The following is a 15,623-nucleotide window of genomic DNA, read 5'->3' on the forward strand; positions in this document are numbered from 1 at the left end:
GTGCACTTTGCATAGGATCCCCTGTAACAGAAGGCTCCAGAATCTGTCCAAGTTGCAATACAACAGGCTCTCTCATTAGTGCCCTCCAGGGACACCTGCACTGTAAAGGCTTTAGCATCCTCCTTTCATGCCTCCTGGAGTTCTTCTGAGCACCTATCATGGCTGTTTCAGTTTCCTATTGCTGCTTTAACAAATTACAACAAACTTAGTTGCTTAACACAACAAAAGGTATTATCTTATAGTTCTGGAGATCAAAAGTCCAAAACGGGTCTCATTAGAATAAATTCAAGGTGTGGGTAGAGCTGCATTTCTTCTGGAGGCTCTAGAGAACGATCCATTTTCTCGTCTTTTCCAGCTTCTCAAGGCTACCTGCATCCCTGGCTCATGGCCCCCTTCCAACAGGCAATCACATCACTCTGATTTCTTCTTCCATCATCACTTCTTTAACTCTCCTACCATCTTCTTTCCTTTATAACAGGGGTGTCCAATCTATTGGCTTCCCTGGGCCACATTGGAAGAAGAATTGTCTTGGGCCACACATAAAATACAGTAACACCCATGATAGCTAATGAGCTAAAAAGAAATTGCAAAAACAATCTCATAATGTTTTAAGAAAGTTTATGAATTTGTGTTGGGCCACATTCAAAGCTGTCCTGGGCCACATGCAGCTGGTGGGCCACGAGTTAGACAAGCTTGCCTTATAAGAACTCTTGTAATTAAACTGGATTCACCTGGGTAATCCATGATAATCTCCCTGTCTCAAAATCCTTATATTAATCACATCTGCAAAGATCCTTTTGCCTTTTGAATATGTAAAATAGCACATTCATAATTACAGGAATTCAAACATGTATATCTTTGGGGGGGGGCATTATTTGCCTACTACAGTGTGTTCTCTAGATCCCAGACATTAATATACATCCCTCATGGGATGAAAATGTATTCATCTTGTCCCAACATCCCCCCAAAGTCTCAAACAATTATATTATCAATTCAAAGTGAAAAATCTCATCTAAAGCTCATCAGCTCAGAATTCCCAAATCACATCATCCAAATAATCTACATCAAGTGTGGGTGAGAGTCTGGGTGTAATCCATTCAGTGGCAAAATTGCTCTCCTTCTGTGGATCTATGAAACTAGGAAAAAATGAGCTGCTCCCCAAAACCAATAGTGGGACAGGCATAGGATACCAATTATAGACATTATTCTAATGGGGGCAAAAAGAAAGTTAAAAAAAAATGAGGTGCCAGTCCCAAGACATTTTGACTCCAACTGGGCAAACAAAATGAGGTTTTAAGGACTGGGAATAATCCTGTGGTTTGGCTCAGCCTTCTGGGCTAGAAGCTCTGCCATCTGGGCTCACTGCTTCACCTTCAGTTTTCCTTCATTTTTCATGAATCGTTGCTTGTGGTTACAGCTGAGTGGTTTGCCAGTTTATTTCCTACTTGCAGAATCTGGGGAGTTCAACAGCCCTCCTTCCTGTCATATTCTCCTCCCTGTCATATTCTCCTCATACCTTTTAGTCCAAATTGGCAGTACTTCTGAAGGTATAAAATTCTTGGGTACTGGGAGGCTGAGGCAGGAGAATCGTTTAAACCCGGGAGGCGGAGGTTGCAGTGAGCTGAGATCACACCATGGCACTCCAGCCTGCGTGATAAGAGCAAGACTTCATCTCAAAAAAAAAAATTTGTGGGGGATACCTTGTGACCCTCCTGGGTATGTCATAGTAATTCATTCCACTAAACAAGAGGCTGCTCCACAGATTTTTTTTTTTTTTTAGACAGAGTCTCATTCTGTCACCCAGGCTGCTGCGTGGCACAATCTCGGCTCACTGCAACCTCTGCCTCCCAGGCTCAAACAATTCGCGTGCCTCGGCCCTCTGAGTAGCTAGGATTACAGGTACGAGCCACCATGCCTGGCTAATTTTTGTATTTTAGTAGAGACAGGGTTGTACTTTGTTGGCCAGGCTGGTCTGGAACGCCTGACCTCAGGTGATCCGCCTGCATCAGCCTCCCAAAGTGCTGGGATTACAGGTGTGAGCCACTGTGCCCGGCCTAGGATCTGCTGCCTTTTAGAAGAGCAAGACCACCAGCTAGAGTCTAGATGTTCACCTCATCATCCTTTTAATATGTTGCCTCTGTAATGTGGACCATTAAACTCTTTTATCTGGCTGGCTGCCTTATAGGAATATCCCCCCAATTATTTTACTCATTTACGTCTTTTCTTTTATCCTCATCTCAGTGTGCTTCCTCTCTACCTTGCTGACCTAAGTAGCCGTAATATTTTACTTCTATTCCTTTTCCTTTTCATTTCAACCTGTTTATTTTGAACAAGAATAAATATCCTTTCAGGGACATGTTCTCATTCTTTTTCACCAGGTCTGTGAGATAGTGATGATCCTCTGTTTATGTTTATTTGCGGAAATAGATATTTTATTTTATTTGTAGACTAGTCATTATCTTGTCCTATCCATCTTTTCCATCTTTTCCTTTGTTTGTTTCATTTCCTTTTCTTTTGTTTCACTTCCTTTCATTTCCTAGGATTACAGGCATGAGCCACTGCGCCCAGCCTCCACACCTTTTTTTTTTTTAATTATACTTTAAGTTTTAGGGTACATGTGCACAATGTGCAGGTTAGTTACGTATGTATACATGTGCCATGCTGGTGTGCTACACCCATCAACTCGTCATTTAGCATTAGGTATATCTCCTAATGCTATCCCTCCCCCCTCCCCCCACCCCACAACAGTCCCCAGAGTGTGATGCTCCCCTTTTTGTGTCCATGTGTTCTCATTGTTCAATTCCCACCTATGAGTGAGAACATGCGGTGTTTGGTTTTTTGTCCTTGCGATAGTTTACTGAGAATGATGATTTCCAATTTCATCCATGTCCCTACAAAGGACATGAACTCATCATTTTTTATGGCTGCATAGTATTCCATGGTGTATATGTGCCACATTTTCTTAATCCAGTCTATCATTGTTGGACATTTGGGTTGGTTCCAAGTCTTTGCTATTGTGAATAGTGCCGCAATAAACATACGTGTGCATGTGTCTTTATAGCAGCATGATTTATAGTCCTTTGGGTATATACCCAGTAATGGGATGGCTGGGTCAAATGGTATTTCTAGTTCTAGATCCCTGAGGAATCGCCACACTGACTTCCACAATGGTTGAACTAGTTTACAGTCCCTCCAACAGTGTAAAAGTGTTCCTATTTCTCCACATCCTCTTCAGCACCTGTTGTTTCCTGACTTTTTAATGATTGCCATTCTAACTGGTGTGAGATGGTATCTCATTGTGGTTTTGATTTGCATTTCTCTGATGGCCAGTGATGGTGAGCATTTTTTCATGTGTTTTTGGGCTGCATAAATGTCTTCTTTTGAGAAGTGTCTGTTCATGTCCTTCACCCATTTTTGATGGGGTTACTTGTTTTTTTCTTGTAAATTTGTTGGAGTTCATTGTAGATTCTGGATATTAGCCCTTTGTCAGATGAGTAGGTTGCGAAAATTTTCTCCCATTTTGTAGGTTGCCTGTTCACTCTGATGGTAGTTTCTTTTGCTGTGCAGAAGCTCTTTAGTATAATTAGATCCCATTTGTCAATTTTGGCTTTTGTTGCCATTGCTTTTGGTGTTTTAGACATGAAGTCCTTGCCCATGCCTATGTCCTGAATGGTAATGCCTAGGTTTTCTTCTAGGGTGTTTATGGTTTTAGGTCTAACATGTAAGTCTTTAATCCATCTTGAATTAATTTTTGTATAAGGTGTAAGGAAGGGATCCAGTTTCAGCTTTCTACATATGGCTAGCCAGTTTTCCCAGCACCATTTATTAAATAGGGAATCCTTTCCCCATTGCTTGTTTTCCTCAGGTTTGTCAAAGATCAGATAGTTGTAGATATGCGGTGTTATTTCTGAGGGCTCTGTTCTGTTCCATTGATCTATATCTCTGTTTTGGTACCAGTACCATGCTGTTTTGGTTACTGTAGTCTTGTAGTATAGTTTGAAGTCAGGTAGCATGATGCTTCCAGCTTTGTTCTTTTGGCTTAGGATTGGCTTGGTGATGCAGGCTCTTTTTTGGTTCCATATGAACTTTAAAGTGGTTTTTTCCAATTCTGTGAAGAAAGTCATTGGTAGCCTGATGGGGATGGCATTGAATCTGTAAATTACCTTGGGCAGTATGGCCATTTTCACGATATTGATTCTTCCTACCCATGAGCATGGTACGTTCTTCCATTTGTTTGTATCCTCTTTTATTTCATTGAGCAGTGGTTTGTAGTTCTCCTTGAAGAGGTCCTTCACGTCCCTTGTAAGCTGGATTCCAAGGTATTTTATTCTCTTTGAAGCAATTGTGAATAAGAGTTCACTCATGATTTGGCTCTCTGTTTGTCAACATTAGACAGATCAATGAGACAGAAAGTTAACAAGGATACCCAGGAATTGAACTCAGCTCTGCACCAAGAGGACCTAATAGACATCTACAGAACTCTCCACCCCAAATCAACAGAATATACATTATTTTCAGCACCACACCACACCTATTCCAAAATTGACCACATAGTTGGAAGTAAAGCTCTCCTCAGCAAATGTAAAAGAACGGAAATTATAACAAACTATCTCTCAATCACAGTGCAATCAAGCTAGAACTCAGGATTAGCAAGACTAATAAAGAAGAAAAGAGAGAAGAAACAAATAGACACAATAAAAAATGATAAAGGGGATATCACCACCGATCCCACAGAAATACAAACTACCATCAGAGAATACTACAAACACCTATATGCAAATAAAATAGAAAATCTAGAAGAAATTGATAAATTCCTCGACACATACACCCTCCCAAGGCTAAACCAGGAAGGAGTTGAATCTCTGAATAGACCAATAACAGGCTCTGAAATTGTGGCAATAATTAATAGCTTACCAACCAAAAAGAGTCCAGGACCAGATGGATTCACAGCTGAATTCTACCAGAGGTACAAGGAGGAACTGGTACCATTCCTTCTGAAACTATTCCAATCAATAGAAAAAGAGGGAATCCTCCCTAACTCATTTTATGAGGCCAGCATCATCCTGATACCAAGCCTGGCAGAGACACAACCAAAAAATAGAATTTTAGACCAATATCCTTGATGAACATCGATGCAAAAATCCTCAATAAAATACTGGCAAACCAAATCCAGCAGCACATCAAAAAGCTTATCCACCATGATCAAGTGGGCTTCATCCCTGGGATGCAAGGCTGGTTCAATATACGCAAATCAGTAAATGTAATCCAGCATATAAACAGAACCAAAGACAAAAACCATATGATTATCTCAATAGATGCAGAAAAGGCCTTTGACAAAATTCAACAACCCTTCATGCTAAAAACTCTCAATAAATTAGGTATTGATGGGATGTATCTCAAAATAATAAGAGCTATCTATGACAAACCCACAGCCAATATCATACTGAATGGGCAAAAACTGGAAGCATTCCCTTTGAAAACTGGAACAAGACAGGGATGCCCTCTCTCACCACTCCTATTCAACATAGTGTTGGAAGTTCTGGCCAGGGCAATTAGGCAGGAGAAGGAAATAAAGGGTGTTCAATCAGGAAAAGAGGAAGTCAAATTGTCCCTGTTTGCAGATGACATGATTGTATATCTAGAAAACCCCATTGTCTCAGCCCAAAATCTCCTTAAGCTGATAAGCAACTTCAGCAAAGTCTCAGGATACAAAATCAATGTAAAAAAATCACAAGCATTCTTATACACAAATAACAGCCTCCACACATCTTTACGAGATAGTTTCATCTTGATTGGTGGCTTCTGCCATTATGGGTGAAGGAATCCATGAGACATACACCTAATTGCAGGACCGTTCTCAGGGTGGCCTTGGGCTGACCCTGTTTTCCTCTCTGCCTGTCACTTGTAGTTATCAAGAATAACTGCAGAATGTGCTGGGAATGTAACACTCTAAGATAGAGAGGCACTGGGTGGAACAGCCCAGGCTTTGTTACAGTCTCCACTAGAAACAGGATGTCCTTCAACACTTAGCTTAGCACGTCATGTTTCTCCAGAATATAATACCCAAGGTGGTCTGCACTTCGTGGTCCTTTATCTGCAATGCAAGTGGGGCATGTACAGTTGCGACTCCATTCATCCCAGGCAGCTTTCTGAACCTTGGAGGACCAGCTCACAATGAATTTTAGGTTTTGGTTGCTGCCCACGTGTAAATGATAAATCCACTTCATGGAATTTGTTGCATTATGTGGGTGTTCTTTCTTAGCGGACTCAGGCAAGTTGGTAACCAGTGCATACCAAACCTGCTTCATGCTAATCTCTTCAATGAGCTCTCTGTGTGACTGAATACTCTGGCCGTTTAATCCTTCAGAGGCAATAGCAAAAGGCTGTCCAGCCATACAATTGGCTTTCTCTACAAGACAACAGGATACACTGCTTTCCTGACATTGAATTCCCTAATTTTAAAATATTTTATCATCCTAATAGGCTGAGAATTTCCAGAACCATGAAGTCCTCGTTTTCTGCCTCATAGTTATTTTCTCAATTTATCTTTCCTTTCATGTTTTACTATAGACAGTAAGAACACTTGAATATCTATATTTCTACAAAAAGCCTGTGTATGATGATTTATAGTCTCTAAGACAATACAGATTTTCTCTATCATGTTCCTTCCTTCCTTCTGAGTCATCACTAGCAGAGTTCTTAGAATCCCTAGTTCTACTCACAGTCTGTTCAAAGCAATTTAGGCTTTCTCTCTTATGCTCTTGAATATTCTTCTAGACAATATGTATAATCCAATTGTGACTCCAGATATTGATTGGTTGGAGCAGTAGTACATGTGAGTATTAGAAACCTTTGCTTCTTCGTGACTCTGATGTCATTTATTAAAGTTGCAAATAAATAAACAGTATGGGAAAGTGTTTCCAAATAAGGAGTTAATAATTGTCTCAAATGTTTCAATTCATTAAATTGGGCATCTGATCAGAAATAATAACCCAATCATGTGTTTCCTTGTTTGCAGACCTTCAGCCAAGCTCTATGGATGAAATGAAAAATGGGAATTCTATTTCAAAGCTTCAGAGACATCTGTGATGAGGGAATTATTAAAAGAAACTCTGGACTCCTAATCCTATGAAAAAACAGAAAGGATCCACACATTCCTTGAATTGTTTATAGATTTTGCTCTGCTTGTATTTGTTAAAGGGTAAAAGGTCTGTAGCTTTCAGTAGTTTCTCTCTCTCTCTTTTTTTTTTCTCAGACTGGGTCTCACTTTATTGGCCAGGCTGGAACGCAGTGGTGTGATAATGGCTCACTGCAGCTTCAGCCTCCAGGGCTCACACAATCCTCCTGCCTCAGCTTCCCATGTAGCTGGGACCACAGGATCATGACACCATGCCCAGCTAATGTTTTATTTTTATTTTTAGTAGAGATGAAGTCTCACTATGTTGCCCAGGGTTTTAACTCCTGGGCTCAAGTGATCCTCCTGCCTCAGCCTCCCAAAGTGCTGGGATTACAATTGTGAGCCACTATACCCGGCCAGTAGTTTCTCAAAGTTTATTGGAAATGTCATCATTAATTTTTCATCTACATTTTAATTTAAATCAATTTAATTTAGTTACAATTTTTGAAATTAAGAAATAATTGTCTTAAAAATGAATATACTACAACTATTTAATCAGATATCCAGTTTAGGCAGATACAAAGGCAGTGAAGAATATGAAAACTAACGTAAAAGATATTAAAATGGTTTTAAGCAGGGACTCAAAAAGATATTTGTATACCAGTGTTCATAGCAGCATTGTTCACAATAGTCAAAAAGTGGAAAAAACTAAATGTCCATCAATGGATTAATGTATAAACAAAATGTGATGTATCCATAAAATTGAATATCCAGCCATAAAAAAGAAGTTCTAACACATGCTAAATATGAATGAACCTTGAAGATATTATGCTAAATAAAGCAAGCCAGACACAAAACGACAAATACTGTATCATTTCACTTATATGCTGTACCCAGAATAGTCAAATTAAAAGAGAAATAAAATAAAATATGGTTATCAGGGGCTGAAGGTGGAGGGTAATGGGGCATTGTTGGAGGCCAAAAGAGTGAGGGTCGTGATCAACTCAGGATAGCACTGGAGACTATATGAGTAAACAGTAAACTGTTTCTCATAAATGCAGAATGTTGGCAAACTGACAAACTGCGTCTGCCACCCAGAAGGAATGCTGAGGGCAGTCACGCCCCAAGTGCAGTGTTTCTTGTGATTAGGCAAATCTGAAGCCTGTTAGTAATAATATGAACCTGTGATAAATCAAGCAGCTGACCAATCATCACCTCCTCCTCCCTGCTCATTCTACCCAATAAATAAGAAGGGTTGTGGAAGCTCAGCAGCTGCCTTTGCTCACTAGAAGTGGGGAGCTCTTTTCTTCTTCCCCGGCCCCCTTCTTTATAAGAGTTTCTTTTGTCTTAGGTTTTCATTTCTGTGTTTTTCCTCCTTCATTCAGTCTCGTAATGATGGTCTCAAATAGTAAGAGTAATGTCTCTCGTAATGACAGTAACAAGTAGTAATTGTGGCAGTCTGCCACAAGTGGTGCCTGAACAGGGATAAATAGGGACATTCAGGGACAAACAGAGACCTGAAGAGACCTGCAGGGACAAACAGAGATAAGCAGGGATAAATAGCAATAAATAGAGATAGAGACAAATAGAAATAGGTAGGGAAAGACAGGGACTTGCAGGAACTTGCAGGAACTAATAGGGACGACAGGGACAAATAGGGACAGATAAAGACTAGCAGAGACTAGCAGAAACTTGCAGGCGCTGATAGGGACACATACAGTCCTACAGGGACTTGAGTGAGGAAGGTCTGGGAGCAGAAAAAACTAAAGCCCAGAAAAAATTAAAACCAACCAGATGAACAAGAAACCCCGTTACAAGTCTGCTGGCAGCAACATAAGGTCAGTGTTCTAAAAAATGTACTGTTTAGTGCCCTAGAAGTACAAAGAATGAGAAGTTTTTGAATCAAAATAACATGGGGAAGAATTTGGTTATTTCTTTTCTCTTTTTTGTTTGGAGTTTGGTACATACCATCTTTTTGTTATTTCAGGGTTTGAGAGAATTTTTTGCCCCACCTATAGCACCTATTAAGGGTGGTGAACAGGAGAGGGAGGATGAAAATTGGCTTGTACTGTCTTCTGTGGCTACAGAAAGGCTAACTTTAGCTTTGGCTTTCATGGATTGTAAACATTTGCTGGCACCTGTGAGATGTGCAGAGGACTTGGGAGGTTTTCTCAGAGCTTGTCAAGATGTGGGAACTGAGCACAAGGATAAGCCTCAGATTTGCTTTCTCTGTGTCTTCTGTTAATCAGAGAGAGCCTGTTTCTTGTTATCAGTGGAAAGTTTTACCCCGCAGCAATTAACCAAAAGAGGCAGAAGCTGAATTGTAGCTTGAGGAGCAGGTGCTTCAGCAACAGCATGCCTCCTGGCTACAGCTACAAAAACCTCTGCTTTTGTTTTGGTAGATTTACTAAGGTGGGGACCAGGGTATGTTTGTGTTTTCACAGAAAATGAACAAACTGTGTGAGTGCTCTCAAGGTGTGTGTGACCATGGAACAGGAGACTGGAGGGACTCATGGATTCCAACCACAGGCCTGGTTCCCCCAGTACAAGCCATGAGCCAGTTGAATCTGAATGTGAAGATGGAACGAGGACTGACTGGAGTCACACTCACATCAACCCCCATGACATGCAGACAGATCAAGAAAACCACACAGGAAGCTGAGAAACTGTTAGAGCATCAGGGTCAGGCAAAGACCCCTGACTCCATGTTTGTGGCCATGCTGGCCATGGTTTCCTGTGCATCTGTAAGATCAGCTGGACCACCAACCGGCAATTGAGGGCTGCACAGCCAGTAATTGCCTTTCTCAAATTAATTCAAAAACAAAAAGGGAGAAATGTTGGAGGCCAAAAGAGTGAGGATTGTGATCAACTCAGTATACCACTGGAGGCTATATGAGTAAACAGCAAACTGTTTCTCATAAATGCAGAATGTTGGCAAACTGACAAACTGCGTCTGCCACCCAGAAGGCATGCTGAGGGCAGTCATGCCCCAAGCGCAGTGTTTCTTGTGATTAGGCAAATCTGAAGCCTGTTAGTAATAATATGAACCTGTGATCAATCAAGCAGCTGACCAATCATCACCTCCTCCTCCCTGCTCATTCTACCCAATAAAAAGGGTTGTGGAAGCTCAGCGGCTGCCTTTGCTCACTAGAAGCGGGGAGCTCTTTTCTTCTTCCCCTGGCCCCTTTACAACAGTTTCTCTTAAGTTTTCATTTTTACATTCGTCCTCCTTCATTTAGTCTCGTAATGATGGTCTCAAGTAGTAACAGTAATAACTGTCATAGTGATGGTTTCAAGAAGAAATAGTGGCTGTCAGCCACAGGCAGTCACTGTTTAATAAGCAGAGTTCCACTTCACGATGATGAAAAACTTCTGAAAATTTCAGAGATGGTTCTACAACAATGTGAATGTCCTTAAAGCCTCTAAACGGTACATTTGAAAATGGGGCCAGGTAAAGTGGCTCACACCTGTAATCCCAGCACTTTGGAAGGCCAAGGCAGGCAGATCACCTGAGATCAGGAGTTCAAGACCGGCTTGGTGAACGTGGCGAAACCCTGTCTCTACTAAAAATACAAAAAAATTAGCCAGGCGTGGTGCCGCACGCCTAATAGCACGTGCCCGTAGTCCCAGTTATTTGGGAGGCTAAGGTACCAGAATCGCTTGAACCTAGGTAACAGAGGTTGTAGTGAGCCAAGATCACACCACTGCACTCCAACCTGGGAGACAGTGGAAGACTCTGACTCAATTTAAAAATATGGCTAAAATGGTAGATTATGTTATATATATTTTACCATAATGAAATTTTAAAATTTAAATGAAAAAATGTAGATTAAAAAATGGTTTTGGCTGGACGCAGTGGTTCACACCTGTAATCCCAGCACTTTGGGAGGCCAAGGCGGGAGGATCACCTGAGGTCAGGAGTTTGAGACCAGCCTGGCCAACATGGTGAAATCCCATCTCTACTAAAAATACAAAAATTAGCCGGGCATGGTGGCACATGCCTGTAATCTCAGCTATTCAGGAGGCTGAGGCAGGAGAATTGCTTGAGCCCAGGAAATGGAAGTTGCAGTGAGCCAAGATGATGCCACTGTACTCCAGCCTGGCCAACAGAGCGAGACTCTGTCTCGCAAAAAAAAAAAAAAAAATTGTTTTAGAAATCTGAACAATGACAAGGCCTGATATTACCTTCAAAGGTTGAAAATATCTCAGCATTTTCTTCCTCCAAGATGCTTGCTTTTGGATTTTTTTCTTTTTTAAAATTATAGCTTCAGGGGGTGCATGTCCAGGTGTATTGCATGATGATGGAGTTTGGGCTTTTCCCTGAGCAACACTTTCATATTGAGCAATTTGGAGCATAAAGTCCTAAATCCACCCAACTCTGTTATCAAGCAAATCTGTTACGTTCTCAGGGTTTCTGTTTCCTTGTGGATCAACAGAGGAGTTGATAAGATTTATGAGCTTCATTTTGGCTAAAATTCTTTGGATTCAATGACTCCATTAAGAACATCTGAAATCACTATGCGCAAACTTGTGGGCAGCCACTTATTTTTCAAGAATGCAAGACCATCTCAGCCATAGACTCCTAACTTAGCTGCATAAATAAGGGGCTCCCTGCAAAAGCTTACTTAAATTCCGATATCATAAAAAGAGGAAAAGTAATCTATAAAAAGAAAAGTGATTCTTACATGTAAGAAGTGTTAAATAAGGCTGAATATTTCTGTTCTATCTATATACAGAGAGTCTTTGAGATGGAGTCTCACTCTGTTGCCCGGGCTCTAGTGCAGTGGTGCATTCTCAGCTCACTGCAACCTCTGCTTCCTGGCTCAAGCGATCCTCCACCCTCAGCCTCCCAAGTAGATGAAACTACAAGTGGGTGCCACCATGTCAAGCTAATTTTTGTATTTTTTGTAGAGACAGAGTGTCCCTATATTGCTCAGGCTGGTCTCAAACTCCTGGGTTCAAGTGATCCATCTGTCTCAGCCTCCTAAAGTGCTGGGATTACAAGTGTGAGCCACCTTGCCCCACCATGTTTAATATATTTTTTAAGCCATCTTATAAAGTAGTATTTGTTAAAATAATCCATAATAATGAGTGGACGGTTGCTTGGGATGGAGTAGAAGTCAAGTAACGGGAAAAAAAAATATGGGAGTATGGAGTGTCAGGTCCTGGTAATTAGAGCCTAAGAAGTTTTTTGGCACTTTACATACACACACACAAGCTTTTCATCCTTCCAATAGAATTAGATTTTTAAAAAACATTTTGCTAAGCCTTTCTATGCAAACAGCATTTTGCTCTTTGCTTGGAGTAGGAGAAATCAAGAAAAGTGAGAAAGATACCTGGCATAAAAGGACCTCTTTTGTGGTTAAGCATGGTGACATTATGACCGTGATCTTGAAGAATCTGAGAAACCCGGTCCATCAGTAGATAATGGCTTCCACCTAGGAACAATGCACAACTTCAGTTCTGGAATGATGAAGAACACAGTGTCTGAAGTCGGTAGTGATCAATCCAGGAGAGGAAAGGTAGGGAAACAGAAGTGGATAGTGAGTGGAGGAAGATGACTTTTGCCAGTCTCCTCATGTCCCTCTGGCTAAAACCCAGCCCACTCACCCAGAGCATGGCCACCCAAATTTTTACCTGTGGCTCTGGTCCATGAGAGATTGCCTCTTGTGAATCACGCTATCCATGTCAGTGTAACGAGCTACTATGTGCTTAGCCACAGGAGTTCCGCATCCTGAGGTACATGTATATTTTAACTAAGGCCTTATGGAGACACAGAGTCCAAAAGAAATCACGGCATTGGTGGAAATACAGGTATGGTGTTGTACGTATGAGTGTGAATAGTTCCTAAAAAACAATGAGAGCTGTTTCTGGGATCCTGCTCTTTGGACATTTATGCTGCTGTAGGAGATAGAAACCTTAAGAGATTGGTCCAAGAAATCACTGGAACAGAAGGAATGAGGGGCCACTACTTAGAATCCAAATCCTTAAGATTCTAATGTATTTTGAAAGGATGTACTTAATTTAGGCCAAACAATGATGAAGTTCTAATTAAGACATTTGAGGACAACTGTGGGGCCCTTGGGGTGGGCCTGCTGGATCCTGGTTGCACCAGAGGCTAGGGAATCACTGATTCCAGAAACATCCATCCTAAGGAAAGAGAAGCTTGATCCTCAAAAGAGGTACAGGTTCCACGAAATCAATGTCTTCTCAGTACATGTTCTAATACACAGCCTTTGCTTGCATCTAAGGTTCTCAGCAGCAGAGAAAGGAAGATCAGAAGAGAAAGTAATGTAATAGTAAATACCAAAAGCTTGGGGGTGGGGGTGGGGGTGGAAGGGAGTAGAGAAGTAGTGTGCAGCTCTCTGAATGACTCAGTTTACTTATACCCAGGCTTGAATAGTCTGGAGCAACAAGGGATGTATAAAGTACAAATCTGCAACAGGTCTTGCTCACATTTTAATCCATGTAAGAACGGGGAGCCGGGAAGGAGGGGTCCCCACAGAAACAGCTGTTAGCAGTAGATCTTGGGGAGTCAGGTGGCTTTCTGGGGCAAAAATCAGCATTCCAGCACCTCAGAAATGACATCAACTCCTTCTTGGAACCTGAGGAAGGAGGGCTGTGTATTTTCAAGAAGTTAAGAAGCTCTGTTGCTTCACTGCTACTAACACTCAGAAAGAGGGGGAAAAAGTCTTCAAATGGACTTGCACTGTTTCTGAAACAGTGATTTTTGAAAATCCCCCGTGAAAAGGGCTTCAGAGTGGAAGTTGTGGTGAGCGTGGTCTTGCAGTAAGAAAACCCTGAGTTAATTCCTCATGGGACATCAGGGAGGCCACAAGTGCTCTTAAGGAAGGCATCTCACTCCCCATCCCTCAATTGCCCTCTCAGGAAAGGAAAATGGGCACTAAATTAGATGATCTGTGGTTCTTCCCAGCTCTACAAGCCCTAATTCTCCGTGATCTAAAAGGAATCCATTAGAACCCACTATGGGTTGAAATAAAGTCTTGGGGAAGCTCGATCCTGAGATGATCCCTTTATGTTCATATATGTTTCTCTTTTATCTTCTATTCCCTTTGGGGTAAAAGTAAAAGAAGTAAAACTGAGACCCAAAATGCAGAATTAACAGTCCCATGAATCCCTCAAAAACGGTCAGCGGCACAGGTAAAAGGAAGGATACTCCAAAAGATGCGAATGACCTGGATCTTCTCCTCAGCCCTGGGCAGTTCTCCAGTTTTCCCCTGGTGGAAAACACTCCACTGGCCTTGCAGCCATGAAATACCTGCCTGCGCCACCCTGGCTCCGGATGCAGCTTCACAACATTTGCAGTGCTGCCCTCAGGAGCGCCTTTCCCTGGTCTCCAAGAGCCTGAAAACGCTCACCACTGTTTCTACTGGAAGCTACTGTGCACCCACACACACGCACCCTCTGGAGCTTAGGGTGAGCCTCTGAAAGTCCCACTGCGCTCTGAAGAAGGCAGCCCAGGAACTCAAGCTCTGGGATGAGTCTCAAATTTCTGGCCCCAGCCCTGCGGGATGGGGGCGCGTCCTGAACAGGAAGAGACAGTAAAGGAGAATCTCTTTTCTCAAAAACTATCTTCCCCACCTCAGCAATAGAGGCCCCTCTCTGCCCCACAGCTGAATGGGCTTCTCCCTCCTCCAGCCGGGTCCGCAAGCCCAGCCTGGAAAATCACGTGGATGACTCTGATCAAGCGCTGTTCTCTGGAGCCCTGGCAGTGCGAGTATCTGGGACGCGCCTGTCTGGGAATTCTCCGGCCAAGCACTCACCTACTGTAGATATTGTCAGGATTTTGGCAGCCTCTGAGAGCAGGACCCCAGGGAGAAGGAAGCCCACTAGAAGCAGCACCCGCTGCCCAGCCATGCTCACTTCTACGGAAGCCGCGGATCTCAGCCTGGGCTGCACGCCCTGCGCCCGGCTGAGGGACCCTGTGCACCTCAGTGAGCCAAAGGCACTGGCTGTGGGTAGAGGTAGGAGTGAGGATCCTGCCAGTCTTCTCTTCTGTCCATCCCCTCTTGCCCTCTGCCCCTCCTCCCTCGTGCTCCATTGGATAATCTATCCTTGCTCTACCAAACTACCAGCAGTCAGTAGGAGGGGTCGGTGAGCCCATCCTTAACCCTGCTCTGCCCTTGTGATCACAGCCCTCCTGCCTGGAAAATTCTTACTGTTAGTCGGGGAGGGCAGGGACCTCAGTAAATCGCGCTGATGAAAGCTCTATCTCCATGGGACCCACCTCTCTTTTGCCAAGGCTGTGTGAATTTACCTACTCTAGTTCCCTTCTAACTGCCTCTATTAGCTCATACTGCCAGCCCCACGATCTATTTCCTAAGAGACTTGCTTAAAATCTTGAGTTGATGTTCCAAGCCCAAGACCTCCCTGGAAGGGAATCCCCAAGGGAAATCAGTCTACCATCCCTGGAATCTATCTCTTAGTATCTCTTTAAAAGGTAACATTCCTGAAAAGAGGTTGGAGTCCTACCTCTGGAAGTCCA

The 15,623-nt window shown here is 42.5% G+C and overlaps 2 protein-coding genes across 3 annotated transcripts in view; one reads left to right on the top strand and one right to left on the bottom strand.

Moving 5' to 3' along the window:
* Nucleotides 1-15,131, bottom strand: part of UGT3A2 (UDP glycosyltransferase family 3 member A2) — a 33,025-nt gene extending 17,894 nt beyond the window's left edge. For both annotated transcript variants that reach the window (XM_054487053.2, XM_054487054.2), the window contains exons 1-2: nucleotides 14,902-15,131; nucleotides 12,454-12,555 (exon numbers count right to left, since the gene is read on the bottom strand). In XM_054487053.2, the coding sequence (XP_054343028.1) occupies nucleotides 12,454-12,555; nucleotides 14,902-14,995 (196 nt within the window). In that variant the 5' untranslated portion in view covers nucleotides 14,996-15,131. The remainder of the gene's footprint in view (nucleotides 1-12,453; nucleotides 12,556-14,901) is intronic.
* LOC129036102 (periphilin-1-like) lies at nucleotides 9,565-9,894 on the top strand. Its single transcript, XM_054487055.1, has one exon. It carries the CDS (start codon nucleotides 9,565-9,567, stop codon nucleotides 9,892-9,894), a length of 330 nt encoding a protein of 109 aa, XP_054343030.1.
* Nucleotides 15,132-15,623: the final 492 nt, after the last annotated feature.

Source organism: Pongo pygmaeus, chromosome 4 (assembly GCF_028885625.2).
Source record: "Pongo pygmaeus isolate AG05252 chromosome 4, NHGRI_mPonPyg2-v2.0_pri, whole genome shotgun sequence".
NCBI classification, from domain to species: Eukaryota; Metazoa; Chordata; class Mammalia; order Primates; family Hominidae; genus Pongo; species Pongo pygmaeus.